This window comes from Bradysia coprophila (genome assembly GCF_014529535.1).
Source record: "Bradysia coprophila strain Holo2 chromosome IV unlocalized genomic scaffold, BU_Bcop_v1 contig_5, whole genome shotgun sequence".
Classification (NCBI taxonomy): Eukaryota; Metazoa; Arthropoda; class Insecta; order Diptera; family Sciaridae; genus Bradysia; species Bradysia coprophila.
This window is the reverse complement of record NW_023503374.1, coordinates 8,543,321-8,565,149: the sequence shown is the minus strand read 5'-3', so window position 1 is coordinate 8,565,149 and position 21,829 is coordinate 8,543,321. Positions and strand designations below refer to the sequence as shown.

Genomic DNA, 21,829 nt, shown 5'->3' with positions numbered 1-21,829 from the left:
AATAATGGATTTTTGAAACTTAAACCTATTTTCTTGAGTAACGAGCCACTTTCGACCCTAGAATAAACGAAAGTATATAAATTACATTCTGAAGGTTTCGAAAGAAAAGCTTGTAACATGAGATAGTAGCATGGTAACTGAATTTACGTCGGAATTTACAATCGAAAATAACAATAAACTTTTGTGCAGAATCAGAATTACTTGTGTTGACATAATCACGTTTTCAGAAGCGACTAATCATCTGACAGCAACGAAAAAAAAAGTAATTGAGCTATTATCAACCACTAGGAAATACTTTGGTCGAATGAAGTAATAGATTCAATCGTTGTATGTCTAAAAGCTAAAGTTAAAACAGAATAAGACAAAGAAAGGTGAACAAAACTTTTTTTAAAGAATTGTTCGAATAATTTTCCGAATATAATATCAAACCGAGTATTCCTACAAAGGCAGTCACGTTTGGTTTATGTAAATTTCAATTTATTTTACTTCCTACTCGTTGCTAGGGTCTCTTGAAAGGATTCATTCTAGTGATTGTAACGAAAATGTTTCCATTAGCGATGAATGACCAATACGGTACCCACGTCTACGTTAAACAAAATAATGTTTTGAATCTCGTCAAATATTAATAAATCTGTGTCTGGGAGTTGATATTTGTTTTATTTTACATAATGCTTGGGAAACGTACTGCAAACATAAAAGAAAATTTGTATCAAATTTTCATAGCATGTATTTTCCGATAGATGTTACTTACTGTTCGATTTCATTCACTTATTTCCTACTCTGTCAGTTTACTTAAATGCCAGCAGTGTGTTGGGAGAGGTTATTATTTTAGTCGAGTATTTTCCCCAGAATATTGTTACAAGTATTGTGGAGTAAGTATAATGTTTCGAAAATTCAAATCAAGTGACTATGTGGAAGGCAAGGTCTTTTCAGAGTCTTAATGCTTTTCTCCCGGAACTAACTGATGTAAGTTACGATAACGGCATTGTGCGGCACGACGTTCAAGCTTTACTTTTATAGACTTAAATGTGAGTTTTACCCATTTTCTTCTTTTGAGAGCGAAAGAGAGGTGTTACAATTCATATTTTATGCTATTCAATAATGGCATATTTATGTGAGTAGAATATCGAATGCATTCATTATTTAGTGCGAATCAAATAACTGGCACCATTTGTTCGAATATTCGCTAGAAATGAACTACAAAGTTTGTTTCCATCCTATTACAAATCAACAGTGCATTCATTCAACAGTGAGGGTGAAATATAGTAATAAACAAAATGTCATAAAAAATACAAAATATGGCAAAATCTGACTAGTGTCAGAGTTATAATATTTCCAGATAATAAAATTGTTTTTTGTTACATATAAACTGGTGTGGTAATAAACTAAAGGCAACACATGTTATTTATGGTGATGCCATTGCCATATCAAAAGCTATTTGAATTACGAAATCTTAGCATGTTTGTGTATATGGATATGTATAACGGACAAGGATACAATACAAATGGAGAGAGTTAATGCATATGGATCATCATTCACATCAAATAATGTTTAGCATTAAATCCTTTTTTGGTGTTCAAATATTAGAAGTACATGGTGTTGGAGCCTCGAGTTAATTTTCATATTTGTATATAGTGTAGAGCATTTACGTACTTATAATTTGGTATTAATGTTGTACATAATTAGCCAGTTGTATGCTTTGTGTATACATAATATGTATAGACAGTGGGATGTGTGTTGAGTTAAATTAAATTTGATCCCATTACGAATGTTATATGGCATTTTACAGTGTGTTGCATTGTTTAGCAACGACAGTTCTTGTTTTACGTGACATGCAAAAATAAAGGAACTCCGAAATGATCACAATTGAATCCTTGTATCAACGGCACTACAATTCTAAACGCAACGCCGCCAGCAGCTGCACGTTCAAGTTCCGGATTATCTAGGCACTTAAGTTTTAGGATCTGCCATTCACTCTGTTAGTACTAATCGGCTGGTCTGTTGAGAAAGCTATAAAACTTATTTAGATAAAGCTGCAGGTGAAGCATTTATGGGACATGCAATGTCAACATTTGTATTCTATAAGGCATAATGTTAAGAAGACATGCGAAGTGCTTAGAATAATGTGGTAATAAAAGGACGAAACTTTATTGTGGTCACTGTGATAAGTTTAATTTAGATTCATGTACATGAAATAGAACTGTGCTGCACGTACTGCTTACTATAGAAGCGAAAGTTTGATAGATGCACATCATATGCGTAATTTAATCGTCATTACAAAACAAAACACAACAAACCATTGAGCATTATCCTTCGTTCACTATCTTTTTAACTATCTTAACATTGGAGCATAGTGTCGTCAGTCACTCCGGTAGAATCTCACTTGTAACATTTCAGAAATGGGAAGAATTTTGCTTAATAAATATCTTCACTATCTTCTTACACTCGCGGAATTTTGAAAACCGACACATTTTCTGTTTCGTGGTTTACTGGTTTTTAGTGAATTTTACATGTGGAGAAAGCAGAAACTCAAGTAAAACACAAAAACAAAAAATGCGTCGGTTTTCAAAATACCGCAAGTGTAACTATCTTAACATTGGAGCATAGTGTCATCAGTCTCTCCAGTAGAATCTCACTTTTGACATTTCACAAATGGAAAGAATTTTGTATAATAATCAATAAATCTGTTACTTCGTTTGATTAAAGTATATTCGTGAGTTTTACCGTTTGGCATACAGTGTGATATTATTAGGGACCACAATCCAGAATTTTTGGGAATTAATTCCCAAATAATTGCTTCTTTTGAAGATATTCTGCATAGATGTTTGGTTTCTTTTTTATTGTTATCAACCAGGCTTTAGAAATCGTATATACTACTGACATTTAGTGTCATCCATCAGAAGTTGATTTTCGCTGTTCACGAGTTGCTTAGAAATATCCATTACATCAGGTATTTTCTATAGTCTACTCTATACTTCTCCAATCTTCCACTTCCCAAAAATTCACAAAAAATCACAAATATTCCCAAAACTCACAAATATTACCAAAATTTCCAAATATTCCCAAATAAGAGAAGTGGATGGAAAATGATTGCCGTACTACCTCTCCAGAGTGGATTAAGAACGCAATTCTACTGGATCATCTCTTTTCTAGAATCAGCGCCGACTAAAACCAGATTAATTTATGAGAAATTTAGGGACTTAGATGACAAGGTTTTTGAAGTGAAAATAAAAATTTGGAACCTCGGACGTAATGTGCTTAGCTATGTAAATGCATTTATTCCTTATGAGCGAAGCGTCATTTACATAGCAGTAACATGTAAATTTTTTTGGGGATCCTCTTGGCTTAAAACAGGCCATTTTGTGCATTAAAAATTTAATAAGAATAATATCCACGGATCGTTGAATTATTCAAACGGCAATAGCATGCCTATATTGCTAAGTGAAAAGATGTCTGCGTCTCTATGGACGACATATTCAATTCAGTTCAATTTTAGGGAATTGTTGGGAATATTTCGGAATTTTCAGAATGAATTCCCAAATAATAGGCCCTGCAAAACTAAATGTTTTTTTCCGTTCCTTTGTTTGCGAAGTGAATAAGGCTAGGCTAGTTGGAGAAAATTTTAAACCAATTACATTCACAATGCACGTTCACGTATTTTATGGATCATAAGCTCAATCCACCCTTTTACATTTCTTTCCGTTTTTGGTTCCCACCCCAATAAGTTGATGTACATTCCATTTAAACACCCTGCCGCGTAAAATCGAAAACTTATAAGAAATTTATTATGGAAACTTATTCAATTTTTTAAGCTGTTTTAATACCACTGGGGAAGGTAGTAGTACATGACGGCGCAGTATTTAAAGTATAAAGAACTATATTTGTTTAACTTATTAAGCTAATGTGAAACTTAAACATTAGAACTCCTTTGTGTGTGAACGTGACTTACGGCGTATTTTATTTAGGTCACTAAATGGTATCGACGCGCTTGAGTTCCTCCTGGTGAGAAAAACCTCTTTACTATATTACATATAATTTTTTTTTTAATGTACGTGAGGAAAACGACGGTATTTCGCAGAACATAAAATGTTTGACAACAGTTAATCACTCAACATAATCCAGCCAATTCGTGTAAAGCGAATAAAAATCCTTCTGACAAATAAGTTCAACAGTCAGTCAGAAAAAAAGCTTTGTGATGCATGATAGTGACGCAAAATTTCAGTATTGAATTAGCCATAAACAGTTGATCGTTTCATTAAAAACATTTTCTTATCTCGTATCGAAAATGGCTTGAACGGTTTTTTGTTTCCTACGATTTCGACTGTTTTTATTTAAGTGACAAGACTACGCAAATATTTTTAAATTTTGAGCGTAGCTAAGAAAACGTTACAACTTGAGTAGCATAACCTTGAAGAGTGTGAAAATATGTTATTTTTAGTGCACACAACGCACATATATACAGTAAAAACATACACAATCAATGATATGGGTCGAGCTTCTGCACTCTGAAATGATTTTACTCCAGTTAAGTGTGAACTGTCGACAAACGAACATTTAAAACCGTTGATTGATTCATTCATAATTTAAAATCGATGAACAAACACAAAATCAACTCACTTCATTCATTGTGTGCCTGGTTACAGATTAAAGATTATGCTGCAAAGTTTGCTAATAAATTTTTGGTTTCCTTTTTGAAAATGTTTCCGTGCTCGTCACCACAAGGCTAACACACGAACTGTTCGAGGAAATGTACAATAAAACCGTTCAATCTCAGTATACCTATAGATCATTAAATAAAAATTGTTTCGTGGAAGTGAAAACTCTTTTATATGTTGTGGTCTTCCTTCTATCACATAATACAACTGAAAATATGAATTGACTTCATTCAACAGAGCCATTACCTCAGTAATAATTGAGTAGGGTTGTTGTGGTTGAAGGAAAAATGGAACAAAAAAGTTTTATATGTTTGCTGAATTGCACTCATATGTGTAAGCTCGACGGTATAACAACCAGTAATAAAATGAAGTAAAATGAAACCATTTGTTCAATGAATCATATTACAAATAGAAATATTAAATCATTTTTATACTCGGGTGCTGCCATTCGAAAAGCATAAAAAAAATTCGTAGGCTTTTGTAGGTCTGCTATTTTTGTGTTTTCTGTCTGCATAATAAATAATGTGGAACGAAAAGCCCATAAATTTGTCTTCATTCTCATGATTGGAGATTGCATTATCAAAACTTTGTATACGGTTCATCTGATGAGAAAACAACATACGAATTTAAAAGCTCTGTAAAATTTAAAGACCGTCACAGACTTCTCGGTAGAGTGTGGAAACTTTGTGAATGTTGCAAATTTAACGAAGAATACACTTCGACAAAAAAAAGGATAATGTTTATAATCAAAATAAACGCGTAAATCTCCGTAAATAATTCTTTTGACGATGCTCTTTAATAGAAATTTGAGTGGATCTTGTTAGCTGAAGTAGATATCTGCGGGTTTTGCTTTATAAAAAAAATTATTTATTTTCTGTTGAGATTCTAATAAAAAGTTTATTGAAACTGTTATTTAATTTGATAATAGCGAAGTGTTGTTATACGCTTAATGGTTTCAACCTACACTACAAAAGGAATCTCGGAATATATTAGAGAGCTTTGAGAGATGGAAATCTTCCATATATTGTTTTCACAGTAAACTTAAATGGATAATAAACCTAACAAGATGCCATGCCGGTGCCGTCGTGTTTGTGTGGTTATTACAAAAAGCTATATGCAAGACAGTAAAAAAATTAAATTAGGAGAATATTATTTTAGTTCAGACCTGTAGTAGATAATTATGGTAATAAAGTGTAGTTTTCCTAGATTTGTACCATTGCCATATTTTCTATAAAAGTTCTTACGCTTCAATTTCGAAGAAATAACATAGTTAATGACTCAGCTTCATATGCTAGTGACAACAGCGACAAAAGTAAATGGATTAGCTCCAGCCAGTGTTATATAGCAAAGTATAACGTTAAAACAAATGAAGTAAAAGATGTTTCATCAACATATTGAAAATAATTCGATCAAATGAAGTAACAGATTTAATTATTCTACGTTTGCCGTTTTTTGAAACGATTGAGAAATGTGTAAATGAGTTTACGTGTTACGGCATGTTTCATTTTCATTTACATTGCCTAATCACGTAAAGCATTGTACTTACGAGGTTCCAAGTTGTTATTTGACAAGTGGGGAATACAGCCCTCCCCTTCGGGTCGGGCTGTAACACCCCACTTATCAAATAAACAACTTGGAACCTCGGAAGTAATATACTATTAAACGGAGACGGGGAGTTTCAGAGATATGCAATTACCAATTATTTGAATACAGATTTTCCTCGGTTTTAAGGATTATTAAGATTGCGGATTAAAATGTTTGGACAATCTATTCAACCTTGGGAATATTTCCCAACTCTCGTATTTTTATTGTGTTTTCTTCATTACCTCACAAATTTTTTAATTATGTTTCTTACGAAAAGTAGGTCTTACGAGTCGCCTGCTGCCTGCAAACCATATTTACATTTCTCAATCTAGCGATAGCATTGTCGCACAAAGAAAATCTTAAAATGATAGATTGTTATTCTAAATAGACAATGGGTTGATATTCTTTCAGCCCATACAAACGAAGAATGCTTAGTCTAATATTTCTTAAGTTGTATATCATCTTAAAGTATAACCGTACTGGTGTGTTTGTGAAAACTTTGTCAAAAATAAAATTCGCCTTTTTTGTGCATTTAATTCACATCACAGTGTAGCGATATGTAAAAAAAATCGGGCAGATTGAAAATGTAAATGGAAACCGGATGACGGATTTTCAGGAAATTTTTTAAACCATTTTTATCGTTTAAAAGGAATGAGTAGCATTCAAAAATTAAATAAGAATTTTTAGGTCCTGGTAATCTTCCGATAAATCTTCGGTACTTCAAAAATTTTATTTAGAAATTCCTTTGTATATAGATTGTAGAACGACATTGGATTCAGGTTTGGCCAACCCAGAAATCGAATGGAAATCTTGACGTTTTTTATTTACTTTTTATTAGTTGCAACAGAGTAAAGTAAACCAGGCAGGAGCGCTCGATTTGACTAGGGACTTGAATTATCTAGCTTTGCATTTTGCGAATAAAATTAATTCAATTTAAGCAGTGTTCATTTGAGTTCATTTTCATACAGTGGAGAGTGTATCCCTTATTTGAAGTTTCGAAAATGAACCGCTACTGCCTGGTTTTTTTACTCTGCCGTGGTTGCAACGAACCAAGTTTCAGATACATATTAACAAGACTGGTGCGGGTGCCTCTCTTAGCTCCGTTAAAAAAATTAAAGGGACTTTTAAGGGGAAAAAAGGATTCGTGATTCGATATTTCTTTTTTAATTTGTATTTAGAAATAAATATATAAATGTATGAAAATAGATATTTTTCGAAAAGTTACTCGGAATCGATCGGCTATGCGCTAGAATTGTCTCCCAGACACGTTACTAATAAAAAAACCATTTTGGACATAAATTTTGTTCAAATTTACTCTTTTATTCCAGCCATAAAGGTCAACTTTTTTTCAAATGGTCCGCAAATCCTGCAACACAAACCTTCTGTGGTCTTCTATTTTTGATATGTGATAGAGGCTGAAGCCAGCTACCATAATGTGTAGTTCAAACATCAGAACAATGATGTTGCAGAGGTACAGTACTATTTGAAAGTTGACCATACTTTGACTGATGGCTGGTCATGGGTGGCGCGTGCGGAAGTCAGAGTGGGCTCAAACGGTCGGCCGTGGATAGGTCAACAATCCTAGAAAGTTTCAACTTTTTGTGTTACTTCTTCCTCAAGTTATTGCTAAAAAAGTGTTCTGACCACCCTCTGACATCACATCACATGTAGACGCAATACACACACACTGGATTTTTTTTTTAGAAAAAATGGCAGACACTCCCTTGCTAGAATTGAACGACGAATCGAATGAGCTATAACCGAGGCTATAACTCAATAATATCGGCGCGAGCTTGTTCTCCAAGTGGCTGAGAAATTGGCGAATTGACTCTGAAGCTTCACAAAACACTAAACAATTTTTTTAGCTTTTTCAAAGTAGCTGACTATTTTTGAATTCTTGAATTCTTTGAATTTTTGATTCTCAGGATATCGAATCGGTAATACCGATCTTCGTTGGAATAAACGAAAAAGTGTTCAAAAATTAATTGAAAGCTACATAAGTGTCCCTACGAAATAGATAAAGTGTGATAAACGCTTACATATGCTGTAACGTTTTTGGATATAGATTTCATTCAGCTAAAATTTTGCTTCACATATTGTCGAGAAGGACCCTGAGCTTTCGTGATAACGCCAACGTTCGTTTCTATAGGAATGTATATACATGCTAAAACTTATGAAGTAGTAGATTTTGTAATAACAACAAGACGATACTTGAAACAAACGAAGTAAGAGATTTCATTATTATATCCACATTCCTTAAGCGTTTGTAAAAGACTAAGAGAGTACCTGGCATCGTGGCGTATATGATTTTCATATTTTACAAAAACTTCAAAAGGATTTCCAATTACTTCAATTTGCAATTTCTTTATGGTTCAATCTTCTATATGTTTATCGACACCTCTCTCTTTACCAATTTAAAGAGTGGGAAGTTTGATTTTTTTTACACAAAATTAAAAAAGCTTTTATCCCATGAACAAATTAGAGTTTTTCACCCACATTTGTAACGCATTATCATGATTTCAATCTCAGATGAAATTAAAAACTAATCAGGGAGAAAAGTTAATTGGATAATTATGCCGGGGAAAAAATATGTTGATTTGAAAAATACAAAGTTGCGGAGTTTATACAACAGAAAAAAAAAATTGCGCGATAAAATCGGGTATAAAATTATCATTTCCTAAATATAGAAGTTAAATGGAAGCGAGTGGTCTTTGCCCGAAATAATATGCCGCCAAAATTAATTTATACAGTCATTCCTATGTTAAATACATTGCTGGTATTAAGACATCGACGATAAATAATTCGTATTTTATTTATGAAAAAGAAAAAGAAACAGCAAATCGGCAGAACTTTTTTATTGGAGAATTTTTATCTTTTTTGTTATTTATAGCGGCAATAACGAAAACTGATGGTTCAATAAATACTTACAGTTTCTTCCGTTTAATGTGTGATGTGTAACAAGTTAACAGTTACCACTCTATTTTCGACGTTGTAGAATTGTTGGTATTTATCTTTTGAATAAAATTTAGCTACTCACTAAATAAAATACTTGTGCAAGGAAACACGAAAGGATTTAACTTTTTAACACCGACATCACCATTATTATCATCATTATTTTAGCAGATATTCCAATAAAAAATTCATATTTTGACTGACTTTGTAGTAAATTGTGTAAACAAATTGTTCAAATCATCTATTCAATTGAAAAGAGTTAAAAATAAACCAAACCACAGTAATTTACCGTTTACATCAATAAACACCTTGGATTTTTGATTTGTTTATTTTATAAATTCTGTGCATCAAAGTAAATGTCAAGTTAATTGCCGATTAAAAATTTATTTTAGCACTCAATAAATTTTATTAAACAAAAACAATATCCAACTTTATACCAGCGAACTAGTTATCATGCTATTTTTACGGAACACGCAACGGTTAAATTTTCTTGTTTGAATCAATCTCAGAAAGTCTCCGGTATGTGTATATGTAACGGATAAAGAAAGATTTTATTTCATGGAAATTCTTTTTTCCGTAAATATGATGGCTATGTCTATCGGTGCGACGTGCTTCTCGTTTAAAGGACTAAACGAAACTGAAATGTGTTCGTCGAAGGAAAATTCAAATGAATGATTGTTGTGGCTCTGGAGGATATACATTTGCTAATTTTGCTTGTTTTCTCAAAAGGATATACACACAAACGTTTATTATACCGCTGATAGCGGATGGAGAAAAAGTAAACAAGTGACAGTGAAAAAAAAACAGGGGAATAGAATTCGATTCTGCGTTTTTCACGCATTCCGGCGATATACAGCAACACTTCATTGTGTTATAAAGTTAATAAATAAACGTTTTGTGTCAGTAAGCTTCTTCGAAGTGAATATTGAATGAATAACTAACAATTACAAATCTAATATTTCGTTATGTAACATATGCGGAAAAGTGACACTATATTACGTGATGAGATTGTATGTTCAGACTATAATGTAATGTATAATGTAATGGGAAATAGAGTGTAGAAAACACGAAAATTAATAGAAGGTTGAATACTTCCTTACAGGGGCCAAGTGTAGAAGCCTCTCTAAGATACACATGTCTGGCGTCTAATATATCGGCTACAAAACCTGTGTCCGTTCTATTGAAATTTTCTTTCAAGATGTACCTACGTAAAGTTTTCAGAGTGACCTTCGGGTAGGTGTTCACATTTTACTGTATCAAGAAGCCATCAAGCGGCCATCTTCAACCTTTTGAAAATGGTTAGTCGTCTGTTATTGACAACGACATCAACAATGAGGTGGAATCTCGTATTTACTACTTATGGTGAATAAACTGAAGAACGATTGTTTTGTTATCAAACAACAGAAGTAGCACAGTAAAGCCTTTAAGCCTCGGTAATACGTGTACGGTTCTCGTATACCATTCTTGGCTTCGTATTTCACAATATCGATGGTTGAGGCGGAAAAAACGAGAATAAATAGACGGCAAAGGTTGAATGCTTTCTTAAAGAAAGGTATGGAGCTTTTTAGATTTAAGTAAAAATCTGTGAATCAAGAGCAGGTCGGTTGCACAGTTCAATAGAAATATTTGTAGAAAATTCAAAAGTCTTACCTTGGGGAAACTAACTTCTTAGTACGATTGGCTCAAACGATCACTTGACAAAAAATGTTAACTAATCAATCCGAATCACTCACGCAATGGATAATTTAACTGCGTTTTATGCTTTACTCTCCAAATTCTTAGTAATAATGCACCATAATAATAAGCCTACAACTTCATTAGTCGGCTAAGTAAACGAATTTCAGGCATGAATTCGTAACAATATTTCGTACGTCGCAATATCTATTAACAAGCCTATAAGCCCACTTCTGGAAATGGATAAATAAACGATTTCGCAAAAATAAACTTTTAGGTCCACTTCATCTGTAAGGCGGCTAAATAAACAAGTTTACTGACATAATAACAAACCTGTAAGCCCACTAAATAATTATAAAAAAAATCAGCGACATTATAAAAAACCTATAAATTAACAGATTCGACAGAATTAATAACAAAATCGGTAAGCCCACTGCCTGTAGGCGGCTCTAAATAAACAAATTCACTTTATCAATTTTATCGGGAAAATATTTCCAACAAAAATCCAATTTTGCTAGGCAATTAGTCAGATAATCTTGTTAGCTTGTTATTGACAGAGTCACATTCAAACTCAAACACAATATTCATCAAAAATCCATCCCATCCAACTTCTAAACATTCTTCTAGTTCCCTCAAAATCAACCATTAAGTGTAGAATGTAGAAGAATTCTCTCGAAATTATAATTTTGAAGAATTTCTTTTTATTGATGAGTGATGCGAGGAGAGGGGAGGAGATAAACGTTTTTCGACAGTTAATTGAATCGAATTTTTCGTTTTTCTTATTCTATAAAATGTTGTACAATGTACACCGAATAAACGAATCACTTCAACACAACTGTGGGGGGATACAATTTCTTGAAAAATTCAATCTTTTCGAAGAGATGTTATTTAAGAAAAATCAGCTTTGCAAATTCCATGAATTTTTCTGGGAACAAGTTTCAAGCCTACATTTGCACCATGTACCAATTTTATACTTTTCAGGTGATTGAAGAGTACATCATTTAAACACAACCAATGTACCATGATCGTTTTTCATCCACATATTAAGACTTAATATTAATTACAAAACAGCGCGTGTTCACAATCCATGCTCTTTAATACTCGAATAAAACGCTCTAAGGCAATTCTAATATGTTGACAGACAATACTGTTTAATGTGAACTGGAGCTGAATTTTTCCTCTTTCCCTAATTTTTCAATTTTATTTTGAGCTTTTCGTTTCAGGTATGATGGAACTCTTGAAAGTTGATATTTCTTTGTTCCGACTATTCAATAAATATTTACTCATGTTGCATGGGACATCAGCGTTTTTTAATAACATGGAGAAATAACCTACCTGGAGACGGAGTTAAAGGAAATAATTTTTTTTTACATTGAAAGAGACGAAAATTGTATTGTAATACGCTTATCGAACGTAGTTCAACGAGTTCATCATAAAATTGAAATGAGAAATTAAACGTGCTCCCAGAATCATGTGTTCGTAAATGCTGGCAACAATTTGTGGTTTGTTTGTGTTTCAAATTGATTACTTTTTAGCATGTCAATATTTTGGCAACTGTGAAGAATGATGTAGGTAGTAATAACAACGTTAAACCAATTGCTACTGTAAAGTAAAACCGCCTGTTTGTCGACTTTTTATGTACAATTTCCTTATGGCAATAAAAAGTCTTCGTAACATTTATCTTAGTAAAGTATCGTAAAGTCTTCTTTTATAGAAAATGTTACAGTCGAAATGTTTGGTTAATAGAAGGTGGGCCTGACATTTGGCATGTTAGCATTTACTTGGGTACCTGCTAGTCGGAACAAATGTTGAGCTTCATAAAATGAAACGTAATCCGAAAACAATAATTAAGGAAATATGAATATTGTGATAGACAGGGTCAATGTCCTGTTTATTTTATCCATTAATGTCAGCGTCACAAACTAACTGGCATTGAACTCTGTCTATCTAGAGTAATAATCTATTTTTAAGAAAAACAAACAAACATTTCAATCGAAATATAACTTTGCGAGTAGAGCGACCTCGATGCAAAACTTTTTCATCAATATTTCTTGTACAGCATAAAGTATGGCATATTTAGTATCGTTGTAAAGCTGATACTCTAGGCTACCATATGAGCAACCAAGTTGACGGGAAATACTCTTACCAGTAAGGTATTGAAGCGTCCAAAGTTCACTAAGGGTAGCCTAAAAGTTAATTTTTCTAAAAATGTAACAGAAAATGTAACTTCGATTCAAAAATAATTTATTTGCTGTTCAAAAGGGTTCGCAAAACTTGTCTGGGATCATCATTCAAAGGCGTCCTCAGTTGCTTCGTAAAGGAGATATCAGTCATTTAAAATGGTGAAATTTTTAGTTTTAGCTACTATTGCTCAATAAATAAATTATCAAGAGCCGCAATTTTTACACTGTAAATCTTAGAACTTGTCCATCTACCAATTCCAATGTAAATCTTAAGTCCTCACTGTTTCACAAGCTGGTGCTGGTTCTCAGGAACAGCTCAGGGGATTTTGCTAAAACTTGTTTACTTGAAGAGCACTTACCTCACCCAACTCACTTATGAAAAAAACCTGGATGTTAACTTACTCGTTCATTTAAAATTTGTAAGCCTCACCGTGATAGGCGATATACTTCTAAAGAAATATTCTTTTATGATGGTGATCTTTTCGTAGGTTTACATTTCATGTTCTAAAGAGTCTATCAAGTATAGTAACCGCATCTTTGAAGTAGCTGGACACCTGTTATTTTCAACTCGGCTGCTAGAATTTTTTGTAAAAGAAAAATTTCACTTTGCGAATCCCGCCAGCGCGAGATTCTTCGATACACATTGACAATGAGCTATGATTCTAGTGTTTTCTTATACAGTACAACTGAAGAAAAGGAAACTGAATATCAAGGGTAAGGTGTTAGCGAAGCGAAAGTGACTGTACGGATCTTCAAGCCGATCTGGACTTACTGACGGAGTGGTGTAAACGGCGACTATTTGACCTGAATGTGAAAAAATGCAACACGCTCACGATTACTTATAAGCCGGATAAAATTGACTTCAATTACTCAATTAATGGCGAAGGTACTACCAGAGTCAACGTTAAAAAGGAACTTGGTGTGGAATTCGACGAAAAGGTAAAGTTTTACCATCACATTTCTAACGTGACCCGCAAGTGTTACCAGATGATTGGATTCATTTTTCGAACGACGAGAAGCTTCAGTAACCCGAAAAGTATAATTAAACTGTATGATACATATGTCCGCACTCGACTCGAATACTGCAGTTCTATTTGGAACCCTTATTACACCAAATATATCGACCTACTTGAGAGAGTTCAAAGAAAGTTTACAAGACTTTTGTTCTATAGATTCAACTGGGCAAAAACTGATTACAAATCAATGCTGAAACATCTTATGATGCACTCACTTGAGACTCGACGCCTTCAACTGGATGAAATGTTACTGTACAACCTGACCAGTGGAAGGCTTACTACGACACTCTCATCCGATATTATATTTCACCAACCCAACCGCTATACGAGGAATCCGCCAAAATTCTATCTGCCGACACCTACATCCAACTATGCAGATAATGAACCGCTACACCGAATCAAACGCCACCACAACACGATATTTTCATCACTTGACCTTACCAACCCGAGTCGATATGCTTTGTTATTTTTTCTCTAATTTTTTTTTCTAATTTTTTTCTAATTTGTCTTTTTTTTGTAATAATGTAAACGATCGCTTGTAATTGGGCACGTGGCCTGTAAAATGATCAAATAAATAAATAAATAAATAAATAAATAAATATAAAACAAGAGAAGTAACAAACTTAAAGGTACTGCAATTCTCGTGTACGAACGTCATCGTAACGTAAATATTCGAGAGTCGATTTATGAATTCGCTAGGCTATGCTTGGAATGATAATCATATTTCAATCCACCGGTTAAGTGACTTGTGCCCATTCTTCGACTCGCATATATGTATAACAATGAATTATTCCTGCGAAAATCTACTAGTAGAAAAACGTAATCACGGAGTCAATCAGAGGAATTTCGCATCGATCCTCTACAAAAACATTCTGCTAAATTAATCTAAAATACAAAGCACGACAACACCCGAAACCCTGTTCCACAACCACAAAAATTGTAAAAAGATATATCACTTAAGCTTCGTCAAGCACATCGACGACCTTCAATTTTAAATTCGAAAATAAATTTCGATCACAATGTTGGCCCATCACATGGCTCACAACGAACATGGAAATGTATATATCCCTTTTGCCTCTTCTCTGTCTTTGTAGAAGCGAAAAGGCACACCAGGATAAATTCATTTCAATTAATGCTAATGAATACAATTAAAATTCACCGCAGTTTTCTCTGGAAAATCATTCAACATTGTCAGCGGCATCGAAGTCATCAAAAGTATATTGTTTTGCACATTGCACGATTGATTAAGAGGAATAATAAGGATATTGTTGGGTAATTAACGCCCCAAGCAAAAAATCAGAAAAGTCAGAGGTCGGCGACTGTGAAGACGGATGTTTAAAGCAGCGTTTTCACCAACATTCATTTTTTAGATAAATTACGAAAATTCGATTTGAATGAAACAAAATATTTAATTTTCGGATGATGGAGTGATGGACACAATTTCACAAAAAAAAATCGAAAAACGAAAAATTTCAGTTGTTGTCATAGCCATACAGCCACCTAATGTGAGTGAATCAATTTGGAATGCACTTCCATCAAACCCTGAAAAAAATATATTTCACTTTGTGTAAAGACTTCAAACATGCAAAAATGATTTAAACCATACAAGTTTTCATTGGAATATGATTGATGATTTAACTCATTTCAAAGTGACTAAACAATACACACAAAACGTCTACATCGATTCTCATGCAATGATTTATTTTCTTATTTCCTTTCATTAATTGAAACTGAATCTCACATAGAAATTAGAAACCAAAAGCCACCAAACAAGCGTTAAAACATTATCTAACAACCTCTGCCACAAACCTTGAAGTATTTAACGGTCTTCACTTTCAATTCTAATGTGGCGTCCTCGTTACATACCATCAACGTGTTGGGATGCTGTTGAAATGCACTCACTGTCCACATATGATTAACACCTTCCTCAAGAGCTTTGTACAATGCAAACGACTTATGAGCACCGGTAATGAGTACCATGACCTAGATACAAGTACATTTTAAATGCTTTCACATTGTAAGCAACATCATTGGGTGTATAATAACCTCTTGAGCATCCATTACAGTTCCCACTTGATACGACAAATTAAAGTTACATTTTCGGTTAAGTTTGAAATTAAACTTCCTAAATGAAGCACTGTCTACGTCCATCATTTATCCCACAGATAAAGTTTGTAGTTTGTGGAAAGTACTTGACGGGTTGCTAGGAATCGGTAGAGAGACAAATTCTAAGAACAACCTTGTAAAAATTATTGCTCTCGGTCATTTGGTCGCAGAGCAATAGAAGCTGAAAGTCGAAAATTCCACCTCTTCAAGGAGTGATGCCTCCTCGACGAAGTTCTCGATCCAGCACTTTAATAGCGTTTCTAGACAAAGTTAATGTGCTCTTTCGAATGGCAATAATTTTTTTTTGAAAGTGGTCTCTTTTGGTACATTTTCAGAAAAGTCACTTTTTTGCAACCCTCGGTGAACTTTGGCTATTCCCATACCTTGCCGGTTGGAATATTTCAACACGACATACCTTGTAACATTAAGCCTGAAGTCTAAGCTTTCCAATGATACCAAATATGCCATGTAAGATTCTCAGCAAGAACTGTTTATGATAAAGATTTTGCATCGAGGTCGGACTACTAGCAAATTTAGGGTCATTGAAAACGAAATTTACAAATATTACAACACAATGGCTTTGAGTAATGTCTCATCGACTAACGTGAGTTATCCATTGTTTAATATCTGCTTATTTTGCCATAATAAACATAAAAATAGAAATTTCGTTTTCAATGACCCTAAATTTGCTAGTAGCCCGACCTCGTTGCAAAATCTTTATCATAAACAGTTCTTGCTGACAATCATACATGACATATTTGGTATCATTGGAAAGCTTAGACGTTCCTAACTGGTACAAGGTATGTCGTGTTGAAATATTTGGCTAGTTCACCGAGGGTTGCAAAAAATTGACTTTTCTGAAAATGTACCAAAAGAGACCACTTTAAAAAAAATTATTGCCATTCGAAAGAGCACATTAACTTTGTCTAGAAATGCTATTAAAATGCTGGATCGAGAACTTCGTCGAGGAGGCATCACCCCTTGAAGAGGTGGAATTTTCGACTTTCAGCTTCTATTGCTCTGCGACCAAATGATCGAGAGCAATAATTTTTACATGGTTGTTCTTAGAATTTGTCCCTCTACTGATTCCAGTTTCAAACACTGGTCCAGCAACTTCCGCGGAACCAGGCGACGATATTCCTAGTTCTCAGAAACGGCTCAGCGGTTGCGCCCGCAACATGTGCCGTTGGATAGTACACGCCTCCCCTAACTCAGCTATGAAAAGAACCGAGATGTTTATTTAAAGTTCGTTCAGCCCCACCGTGGGTTAAAAGTCAGCGCGAATTATGGAATTCGGGCCGAATTTGATTTGAAAAGTTGGGAATGGGTGCGAACTCGATTTAGAACATTTTACAATGAACTGAAAGTTGGAAATGGGTGCGAACTCGATTTAGAGCATTTTCAAAGGAAGTGAAAGTTGGAAATGGGTGCGAACCCGATTTAAAGCGTTTTTGGAAAACCGAAAGTTGGAAATGGGTGCGAGCTCGATTTAGAGCATTTTTCGAAAGACTGAAAGTTGGAAATGGGTGCGAACTCGATTTAGAGCATTTTTGGAAAAACTGAAAGTTGGAAATGGGTGCGAACTCGATTTAGAGCATTTTTGGAAAAAATGAAAGTTGGAAATGGGTGCGAACTTGATTTAGAGCATTTTTGGAAAAACTGAAAGTTGGAAGTGGGTGCGAACTTGATTTAGAGCATTTTTGGAAAAACTGAAAGGTGGAAATGGGTGCGAACTTGATTTAGAGCATTTTTGGAAAAACTGAAAGTTAGAAATGGGTGCGAACTTGATTTAGAGCATTTTTGGAAAAACTGAAAGTTAGAAATGGGTGCGAACTCGGTTTAGAGCATTTTTGGAAATGTTAACAAATACTGATTGAATTTTCTTTTTACGAAATGTTAACAAAGAATGAGATAATTATTCTTTAACGAAATGTTAACAAAGACTGAGTGAATTTTCCTTTTACGAAATCTTCACAAAGACTGAGGAAATTTTCCTTTTACGAACTGTTAAGAAAGACTGAGGCAATTTTCCTTTTACGAAATGTTAACAAAGACTGAGGTAATTTTCCTTTTACGAAATGTTAACAAAGACTGAGGCAATTTATTTCCAACTTTCAGTTCCTTTGAAAATGCTCTAAATCGAGTTCGCACCCATTTCCAACTTTCAGTTTTTCCAAAACTGCTCTAAATCGAGTTCGCACCCATTTCCAACTTTCAGTTTTTCCAAAACTGCTCTAAATCGAGTTCGCATCCATTTCCAACTTTCAGTTTTTTCAAAAATGCTTTAAATGGAGTTCGCACGCACTTCCAATTTTTTAATTTGCCTAAAACCATCATAAATGGAATTCGCGCCGAATTCCATAATTCGCGCAGAATTTTATAGTTCGCGCTGACTTCCAACAACACATGTTCAAAAGTACTGCAGATCAAAAAAATGTATGGGCGCGAAATTACCACTCTAGAGTAGGGATTTCGTGCGGCGCGAGATTCCTTTTTTCACCATATAAATGTAGTAATCTCGCGCCCATACGGCGCGAGATTCCTAGCAACCAGTAGAACTAAGAAAGTACAAGATTTCGTTACGTGTCTTTGTCATTGGTACCTGGCTGTACGTTACATTTTTAACGTTGCGGTTCTTGCTCAAGTGGTAAGAGCATCACCACGGTAAGGTGAAGATTGTGGGTTCGTCTCCCACCCGTGCACCAATTTTTCATTTCAAATTACATGTCCACGAGCACACTACAACACATTACACTGACTCATTTGGTACTTTGATGATCCGTTGCAAGAACCACAACGTTAAAAATGTAACGTACAGCCAGGTACCAAAGACAAAGATTACGTGACATTCAAAACAAAAGACGAATAGATTCAATGATTGTACATCGATACGTCTGCCGTTTCTAAAAGGTTAAACACACGGAAAATCCCAATATGCGTGTGAGATCTATTAGTGGACTTAGCACCCCCATTTTTTGGCATATAGCTGTGTAATGCATATTGCGAAGACTGTAGTTAAAATAGCTGTGTAACTTATATTATAGCTGTGAGACGCGTTTCAAATCTATCTCGAGAAATAAATTTTTTTTCTAAACTTTCATGAATTTTGCGGTCACCCATCCAAGTACTAACCGCGCCCATTGATGCTTAACCTGAGAATCCGACCGTCACCTATGCTGCTGTTGTGCTAATTTTGCTTGTGCTTTAACACGTTCTTCTTTCGAAGCGTTGTTGCCGCAATATAAATTCTGCAGCTATATTATACGGCACATAGCCTAATTCAAGTCTGTAGTTTTCATATTCAGCATTTTTACAACTCATGAGTTGTCATTGGAGCATTGTTTCAGGTTCTGAAAGAAAGTGAATTGAGACTGCCTGCGTGAAGAATCGCCCATTCAATTGTTTTCTGTGAAATGCCTAGTTTGACATTTGGGAGCAGTTACTTGGCTTAATTCGTTTCTAATGTATTGAAATTTCTGATATATACGGATATATACTTTCATTCGTCTGTGTTTCCACGGATTTTGACTATTGAAGAGGTATTTCTATATTTCTTTATCTGTTAACATTGAGTCCGACCAAGCGTCAGTACGAATCACAACTTGAATGCATGGTCCGGGTCCCATACATTTTCTGATATGGAGCACACAGCTATATTTTTCATACGTCAAATATGCGTTACACAGCTATGATATAGAGTACACAGCCACAATATGCAAATCCTAGCTATAACATGTGTTGTCGATGCATAATGTAGCTCTGTAATCTATAATATAGTTGTGTAACTCACATTGCAGGTAAATAACCAACATTAATAGGATATGCGTTCAGTAGCTATATTTTTATAAGTCTTGCAGCTATATTACAAGAACTGCAGCCACATTATAAGTTACACAGCCTTTAACGAAATCCAAGAATTTTCCGTGCAGATTAAACAGCCACATAATTGTACGGACTATTCGACCCAACTCTGAAATAAGGGGTTACTGAGTCCCACGAATGCTACAGAAAGACTTATTGTGCTAAAATTAGATGTGTCTGAGCTGTCGCTGACAAAGTAGACTATTGTACCCGTCTAGACATAAGTGTCTGGACGACAATGGAAAAGTACTCATCTGTGGGAAAAATGATGGAAAGTAATTAATTGCTAGCCTACCTCCAACTGTGAGCGCTTCTCTGGGTACTTTGTTTATGTCGTTGCCGAAAAATCGGGCATTTGCCTCCAATGTATCTTGAGCTAAGGTTTTAACTCTCGTTCGAGATAATAATGACGAACCCGGTTCATTGAAGGCTATATGTCCATCCTAAAAATGTGTATAAAATGTAGATTTCCACTTTATTTATGTGTGCTTCAGTTTATGACATATTTTACGTGTACATACCGGGCCAATACCTATAGGGATTACAAGTTTATTTACTTTCCATAATTATTCATAAATTGTACTTTTTTCACCTCCAACGAACAATTGAATTCCACCCACAGCTTTAATTTTATTTTCATACGCTTCACATTCAGCCGATAAATCGGGGGCGTTACCATCGAGTATGTGGACATTTTCTGGTAGAATGTCGATATGTTTGAAAAAGTTTTCCCACATAAAATTATAATAACTTTGGTCGTGACTTCTGGGAAGACCTGTAATGTGTATGCGAAATATTGTTTACTGTTTCGATTTATGGATGAAACAATGTGTGACCGCCACTAACCAACATACTCGTCCATGTTGAATGTTTTCACGTATTTGAAGGAAACTTTCCCAATTTTGTGATACTCAATTAATTTTCGATACATTCCGAGTGGTGTTGAACCTGGAATACGACATTGCCATATTAAATATGCTAGTGGTTCGAATGGTTAAATTGAAATTACCGGTGGGAAGACCGAGAACAAAATATCTGAAAATAAATTTATTTTGCTCAGTTCAAATGTACAAATGCGAAATGTTACAATAAAGAACTTCTCTTCTCCGGCTTGGAAATCTTGGATACGTTTCACAACATATCTAGCCGCCCATTCAGCGACATCATCACTAGTGTCCAATATGACCAGCTTCATTTTTTTTCGCTTTATACTGATTCAATATTAAAATGACTGCAATGACTGTTCTATTTGAATAAACCACTCGAAATGAAATTTTTGGGAATGGTAATATCAATCCAGAGGTTGAAGACGTTATCACAAAACCATTATACCGAAACGAAGTAAAAACTACGTAATTTTTCCATTTTTATCAGGACCTAATAGCCGCTTAGATGTTGTTTTTTATGCATTACACACACAACATTCGAAAGTGCTTATCACGATGTCTGAAATAAATGAACTCTTTGCTTTGTGGTTCAGACGTTTTTAAGTCATCCAATGATTAAAATTTGGTTTTAAAATTACGTACGGTCGATGACCAGTTTTAGTAAATCGGTGAGAGGGAAGCATTGGGTTATTCACATCGGCCTTGTAGTGTTTTTTTTTATTCATAATGCAACGACTCTGATACGAATGCATATGAAAGCCATACTTTTGAATTAATTCTGATAACAATAAAAAAATGGAAGTAACGGGAGACCCGCACGTATGATAGAGAGTTCTTCCAGCAATTAATCCATCTGATCAGCAAATTTTTAGCCCCGTACGAAGTACTGGGGGCTTATTTAAAATCAATTC

At 34.6% G+C, this 21,829-nt stretch overlaps 2 protein-coding genes across 2 annotated transcripts in view; both read right to left on the bottom strand.

Moving 5' to 3' along the window:
• LOC119071691 (neuropeptide CCHamide-2 receptor-like) overlaps window positions 1–9,945 on the bottom strand; it is a 70,839-nt gene extending 60,894 nt beyond the window's left edge. Inside the window, exon 1 of the mRNA XM_037176679.1 lies at window positions 9,168–9,945. The gene's annotated coding sequence lies outside the window, so the exon portion shown is untranslated. The remainder of the gene's footprint in view (window positions 1–9,167) is intronic.
• Window positions 9,946–15,454: 5,509 nt separating this feature from the next.
• LOC119071689 (glucosamine-6-phosphate isomerase-like) lies at window positions 15,455–21,406 on the bottom strand. Its single transcript, XM_037176676.1, has 9 exons — window positions 21,129–21,406; window positions 21,041–21,066; window positions 20,878–20,979; window positions 20,624–20,806; window positions 20,553–20,563; window positions 20,327–20,474; window positions 16,111–16,136; window positions 15,874–16,047; window positions 15,455–15,606 (listed from the first exon to the last, which is right to left on the bottom strand). Exons 1-9 carry the CDS (start codon window positions 21,224–21,226, stop codon window positions 15,565–15,567), a joined length of 810 nt encoding a protein of 269 aa, XP_037032571.1. The 5' UTR covers window positions 21,227–21,406; the 3' UTR covers window positions 15,455–15,564.
• Between the last annotated feature and the right edge of the window lie 423 nt (window positions 21,407–21,829).

What these genes read in the sequence shown, in the direction of transcription:
- LOC119071689 (XM_037176676.1), bottom strand. Translation starts at nt 21,226, where the DNA reads ATGAAGCTGGTCATATTGGACACTAGTGATGATGTCGCTGAATGGGCG. An exon ending in TTCCAAGCCGGAGAAGAGAA is followed by an intron (nt 21,067 to 21,128) that starts GTTCTTTATTGT and finishes ATTTATTTTCAG; the next exon opens with ATATTTTGTTCTCGGTCTTC. An exon ending in CTGTAATGGATGCTCAAGAG is followed by an intron (nt 16,048 to 16,110) that starts GTTATTATACAC and finishes ACTTGTATCTAG; the next exon opens with GTCATGGTACTCATTACCGG.